Consider the following 6,890-nt stretch of genomic DNA (forward strand, 5'->3'; position numbering starts at 1 on the left):
GCGGCGGCTGAATTTCGATGGAGGCGAAATGCTAGAGGCCCGTGTACTGTGCGATGTCAGTGCACGTTAAAGAACCCCAGGTGGTCGAAATTTCCGGAACCCTCCACTACGGCGTCCCAAATAGCCTGAGTCGCTTTTGGACGTTAAACCGTAATAAACCAAACCAAACCAATGTCCACGAGGAAGAACAGCAGCGATCGGCCGCGGCCTATTGTCATCGACAAGTCTCGTGAGCGATGATTTCTGAGCTTCGTTTTTGTACGCCACAGGCAGAACACAAAAGCCCTGGATGGCGCGTGCCATACTGTTTTCATGCGACGAGCCCGCAACGAGGCACAAGTAATATCGCGATGGGTATTGCGTAAGAACCCACGCGCGCACTGCCTATGCCCAGTCGTAATCATCATCACCCCGCAAACTGCTTAATATCACCCGCCAACCTAACGATCTACCGCCCCCTGCTACGCTTGCTTTCTCTTGTAATCCACTCCGTTAACCTTTTAAGGACCAGCGGTTATCTTGCCTTCGCATTACATGCCCTGGCCAAGCCCATTTCTTCCTCTTGAATGTAGAACTGCAATGAATATTGGTGGGCTGCTGAACTGGTAGTTGGGGAAGCGCGGAGGCTACGATGCCAAATTTTTTTTCTTTTTTTGTTACTACGTCCCGCTTTAACTCAACCATCTTGAGTATAAATAACTGGAAGAAGACGTCGAAATGAATTAGGCTTCTTCAGACTCTTCCGAACTGCTAAGAAAGAGCACTGGGAGTCGCCCCCGACGGGGCCACGCAGGCGGTGGAGGACATCGGGGACATCGACACGGACATGGTGCACAACTGGCGCGTCGTGAACCTGGCGTACGCCACCATCGGAGAGCAGCTGTCCTGGCTGCTGGGCAAAGAACTCGAGAGCAGCAGGCTATACCCCTTCCTGCGGGGGCGCGACACGGTCATACTGCCGCCGGGCATCACCTTTCCCTACTACCTCCCGGATGTCCCGGCCTACTTGAAGTGAGCGCTCACTTCGTCTGAGGCACTGGCAACGTCACCTTATCTAAATGTTGTCAGTTCCTTCAAGCGTCCACAGCTTCTGAAATGTGGTATTGCTACCGTAGAACAACAAACATTGCGATAGTCGACCAGGAACGCAGGGGATAACTAACCCCCGTATTCGCAAACCAGCCTTACACTTATGGCAAAAGGGCAACTTTCATAAGAACTCAGAAAGTACAAGATTGAGGGAAAGCTTAAGTGCGACCCCAAAACCCGCCTTAACGCACCAAAAGGACGCCTTATGAAAGGGCCACTTATCGTTCAGAAAAGTATGCCTGAGAACGAGGTTACCAACTATTTTAGCGCTTAATTGCACGTTTTTTTAAAAAATAACATGCTGCTAGTGACTATAAACGAAAATTAAGTTCTGATTCTTGAGTTCGCGAAGCTTAATGCAAACGTAAGAGCGGAAATGCTCTTTTCAGCCGATCGTCGTTTTCAGTCTGGCCACCGATGCGGTCGTTCAGATCCAATCCAGTCCAAACTGTTGTGTATATGTGTGCGTGTGTTCGCAGTTTTTGCTCGTGCGTTATTCGGAGCTGCTTTTTTCTTTTTTTTCTCCCTGAAAACAGTTGCTTCTGTTTTGTTTTTTGTATATATTTTCTGTTTAACGCCGGCGCGCGTCTCACTCCGCTGGCCCAGAACGCCGGCGCGCGTCTCACTCGGCTGGCCCAGAACGCCGGCGCGCGTCTCACTTGTGGGGTTAAAATCGGGGAGATAAACACGTATTCCCCGTTTAAGCACGGCTGACTCAGTTCAAAACCGCGCTGACCCCACCCCGTGATCGCGAGCGCTACTGAGCGCACGCCGACCACGGCGGGCCGTGCTCTACGGGAACAAAGGAACGACACACTGGCTGACACAAACAAGGCATTTATTGCTATAGCAACAATAACGCCAGCTAGCAACAAAATACACTGAGGAATCTAGGATGTCCGACTCACCAGCACGGCTACGAGCGAACGTCCGCCCACGGTAGGGCAAAGGGATAAACTCCGAGGCCCGACGGAACGAGCTGAGGGGAAGAAGTTTCCACACGAGGACGCCCGCGGCCAAGAGCGGAGCTTTGCGCGTGAACGTCCACCACGCTTCCCGATGCGGAGCAGAAGCCGAGGGAGAAGAGGCCCCGTAGCTCCCCGCGAGCGCGCAGCAAAACGCCATCCGTGGCGCTGGTGTCGCTGCGACGCGAGCGCCCTCCCCTGTTAGTGGAAAGTCACCGAACCGAGAGGAGTGCTTTGCGGAGGAGCTAACCACAGGGAACTAGCGCGTTGAGGGAAAGCGACGCAGGGGACGAAAGCGTCCCCACATCCCCCCAACCTTAAATAGACCCACGCGCCTGCAAGTTACATGCTATGGAGGAGTCTCCTGGTCTTCATGCACTTGAGGCAGGTCGCGCAGCGGAGGTCACGCCGACATGGTGCACGCAGTCTTCCGAAGGCGGCGTGAAGGTCTCCGCTGGGACGACTCGCATGGCCCGGGGGCTATGTGCCCGCAGGCCCGCGAAGAGGAGGGCCGGTTGACCACCGCAGGCCAAGATTCCGCAGTAGTCGCCAGGGCAACAGCAGCCAGAGGTGGCTGCTGTCTGGTCTCGCCACAGCTGCCCCGGATGGATGCGGCGAACAGGATACAGGCCGCTCCGTCGCAGCAGGCGGCAGCGAGACGATGTGCACAGGACAGCAAGCCGCAGTGGCTCCGCTGGATCTGAAAGATTGCCAAAACACACTCCGCATGCCTTTAACGTAGGTCACGGGAGGGGAAACGGCGTACACAAAGGCCTGGTGGCTCAATGCTCAACTCGCTAGCAAAACGTATCGGGCGGCTGTGCAACGCAAAGTTCGAGTGAACAAAGCCCTTTCTTGAGTTGAACGAGAATGCTCGGTTCATGCGAGGTTAAAAAAAAAACGGGTGGGCCAGCAAAGTGCGCCCCCTCTCAATACCACGGTCCGGTGGTCGTGTCACTTTTGACAAGGTGCAGGCGGCTATGAATAGCCTTAGGCCTCAATGCCACTGTGAAGGTCGACGACCCCCAACAAAAGAAAGACCCGAAACGGGTTTCGTGCGCGCAGCCGCGAGGAGACATCAGCGTTGTGGGGTGGTCCTCCCCGCTCACTGCACGAAGCAGCTGCTGAGTGATCGGCGCCCACCGTATCGGACGGTGTCGGAACGCCCGGTGCCGAGCTGCAATACCAGCGAGCTCGTTAAGGCACCCGTGGCCCCAGGCCACCCGGCTCCCAGAGCCGCGACTCCCAGAGTCGAAAAAGAGACAGCGAGAAAATATATACAGAAAACTCGGACCACCCACGCGGCTTCCGTACTCACTCGCTTCGGGCTCGGCAACTCCGCGGGCGCTAGGCCTCGCGCTCCCTCGATGCGGACCAAGTGGTTCTTGAAGAAACTCCAGGAAGAAAACTTCACAAAAAAACATGCTGAGCATGTCGAAAAGTTCAAACATGCTGCAGCGCAATACACCTCGCACTCAAGAAAGCATGCCGCAGGTCCTAGCGATCAAAATTCACTCTAGGCCTAGCACTTGTCAAGTCCGGACAAAGAGCGTTCCTCGAACCGAACAGACTGTCGTCCAATGTTCCAAGAGCAGGCCCCACGTTGGGCTGCCAGATGTTGGGTTAAAACTGGGGAAATAAACACGTATTCCCCGTTTAAGCACGGCTGACTCAGTTCAAAACCGCGCTGACCCCACCCCGTGATCGCGAGCGCTACTGAGCGCACGCCGACCACGGCGGGCCGTGCTCTACGGGAACAAAGGAACGACACACTGGCTGACACAAACAAGGCATTTATTGCTATAGCAACAATAACGCCAGCTAGCAACAAAATACACTGAGGAATCTAGGATGTCCGACTCACCAGCACGGCTACGAGCGAACGTCCGCCCACGGTAGGGCAAAGGGATAAACTCCGAGGCCCGACGGAACGAGCTGAGGGGAAGAAGTTTCCACACGAGGACGCCCGCGGCCAAGAGCGGAGCTTTGCGCGTGAACGTCCACCACGCTTCCCGATGCGGAGCAGAAGCCGAGGGAGAAGAGGCCCGTAGCTCCCCGCGAGCGCGCAGCAAAACGCCATCCGTGGCGCTGGTGTCGCTGCGACGCGAGCGCCCTCCCCTGTTAGTGGAAAGTCACCGAACCGAGAGGAGTGCTTTGCGGAGGAGCTAACCACAGGGAACTAGCGCGTTGAGGGAAAGCGACGCAGGGGACGAAAGCGTCCCCACACACTCCGCTGGCCCAGAACGCCGGCGCGCGTCTCGCTCGGCTCGCACAGAACGTAACACAGCCGCGTCATCCGAACCGGGCCGCTGATCCCATAGAAAAGAATTGCCTCCCACAACGGACCGGGAGAGAAATTCCCTGTCTTCGTAATGTTCCATTGGGTTGATGCGGTCCCGAAGTATGCGCCGTAATGTATTCCCATATGGTCGACCTTCCCGGCTTTCCATTTCTTTTCTCAAGGCGACGAAGTCGACTTGCGCAGAGAAGCTTTCATAGTGTGTAGCCATCTTGGATGTGATAAGAAGCGCGTTAAGGTAGCTCCCAGCCTACCTTGAAAAATGCCCACTTACCCATAAGTTAAGGCCGCAAAACTGCTCAGTTTAAGTATAAGTTTTGATTGTGAAACACGATAGGGCCCTCTTAAGTGAATGAAGAGAAAAGATAAGTGTAAGGTGCGTTTGTGAATACGGGGGTAAGACTCTGTACGTGCAAAGGTGCAGCCACTTACGCGGCTGTAGTTGTAAATAACTGTAAAGGATACTGAGGACATCATCACCTAATTTTTGTAAAAGTTAATGGCTCCTCTTAGCTACGCTTGTGCTTGTCCGGAAGCAAAATACGCATTACTGCGGCGAAACATCAGTTTAAAAGTTTTCGCGCAGCGAGATTTCGAACCTGTGACAACAAGATCTGAAAGGGACTCCGTGACCACCGCTATGAATTTAATGGTGGTCTATACCGCCCTCAGAGATGCTCGTGTAAAAGCTTTCTTGACGTCACTGAACTTGCGAAAACTGCTGCTGGTGGCGACCGCTGTTTTTCTTTTTTTACTTTTTCAACCTTCTAAAAGCTATCTTTTCAGTACAAGGACCCTCTTCCTCAATGTAACTCGGCCATCTATCGTTACATATCAGCTTCTATTTTCCTTCACTTACGACGAATTAAACAGGCCTGTATGTTAACCAGCAGTGTAATCTGCAGCCGTAAAAACAAGTTGAACAGGCTGAACGAGCCCCGCTTAAGACCACTCTCTAATTTCTCCCCCACCGACATTCTTTCGCGCGCCAACAGGTACGGCACCTTCGCCACGTCCATGGCTCGCATCACCTCTAAACTCTACTGGAGCTTCAAGCCCAAGGTGGCGGCCGCCTTCCAGCGCTGCTGCACCATCTCCGCCGGGTGGACTCCGCCCCTCGCGGACGTGCAGGGCGCCAGCGCCATCGAAGCCGCTGGCGCCCTCTACGCTGCGAATGCGAGGAAGCACACGAATAGCTCTGGGGGTAACACGTACTTCCTGTTCCAAGAGGAGGAACTTCCCCTGCCGGGACTGGAGAACCTGTCGCCGCGGCAGCTCTTCTACGTGTCCTCCTGCTATCTGCAATGCACGGGAACCAAGGTGCCCGTGAACTGCAACGGCACTCTGCGCTGGAGTGCCGACTTCGCGGAGGCATTCAAATGTGCGCCCGATAGCCGCATGGTGTTCAAGGAACCGTGCCACATGTTCGCCACTGACAAGACGCCAGTCACGGCGTCACCGCGTCGGTGACCGGTCGCCTGCCTTGTCTTTCTTTGTGCAGCTGTGGGTAATAGGAAGGGGAACACCTTATCAGGCGGCAGCAGTAAAGCATTACTCCCGAAAAATAATAATAGAAAGTATAGTTTCAAGCACTTTTTTCCTGGTCGGAGGATTCCCATTACACTTTCCCAAGGTCTGTCATAGTCGCGGATTCGATTTAAATGAAGGTTTACGCGTAATTATTAAATTATATTCTTGAACGTAAACTCGGTGTTCCCATTCGTATTGAATCCACCTGCATGTGCACGCGTTATGGAACTTTTTTTATTTGTAACACTTACAACGATGCACATTATAGCAGTCGTTGAGATTCAATTGGACTTCAGTAGGAAAATGGACTGTGAAAGACTTCCAGATCGTTTAACTTCATGATAGATACCCTTCACTGTAGGTCTATGTGTGCTTTAACGGGATGATTCAAAAACGTGTTAGATGTGGGAATTAAGACTTGAAGCTAACCTCTTTCAAGATCGTTACGAACAGGAAGATAAATGTCTCCGATGCGGAATTCGGTTCCTTCATCTCACACAAAGCAGCAAGTGTTCCTGAACTGAATACCAGCTGCATGACTGGTATGCAGTGTAGATATATTGAAATCATAATCAAAACTTTTAAAGTACCCTAGCGCGATATTACTATCATGCTAACACGATTTCTACTCGTTTCTATTAATTAACCAGCGCCAGCACCCTTTCACCTAATTTGAACATACTCACTAGTATGCCATTTTTTTGGCATTTTATTCGTGGTTGTTTACTGATTCAGCTCGTCTCGTCTGCTCCTTCATTGATGAACTGTGTACCCATCATTTATGCTTTCAACGCTCCTGCAATGCTTTTCTGAAATATGTATAACAGCTGCCTAGGTGCTAGCTTGTTCGCAACGTTCGTCGTCATGTTTTTATTAGTCCATTAACAATTTTTCTGGTCACATTATTGGGTCTACATGGCTTAGCATGCTTCTTGGAATATATGGTCACGATTGCATTGTTTTATACTAACACTGTTTCCTATGTCTACCGGCTGTAGTTTTTTTTT

The 6,890-nt window shown here is 52.4% G+C and overlaps 1 protein-coding gene across 1 annotated transcript in view; it reads left to right on the forward strand.

The window, feature by feature from the left end:
- The window catches only part of LOC149331215 (endothelin-converting enzyme 2-like), a 32,957-nt gene extending 27,134 nt beyond the window's left edge, over window positions 1–5,823 (forward strand). Inside the window, exons 8-9 of the mRNA XM_089555908.1 lie at window positions 794–1,011; window positions 5,349–5,823. Coding sequence (XP_089412034.1) covers window positions 794–1,011; window positions 5,349–5,823 — 693 coding nt within the window. The remainder of the gene's footprint in view (window positions 1–793; window positions 1,012–5,348) is intronic.
- Window positions 5,824–6,890: the final 1,067 nt, after the last annotated feature.

The sequence above is a fragment of the Amblyomma mixtum genome, chromosome 8 (assembly GCF_055824585.1).
Source record: "Amblyomma mixtum isolate Tamu chromosome 8, ASM5582458v1, whole genome shotgun sequence".
NCBI classification, from domain to species: Eukaryota; Metazoa; Arthropoda; class Arachnida; order Ixodida; family Ixodidae; genus Amblyomma; species Amblyomma mixtum.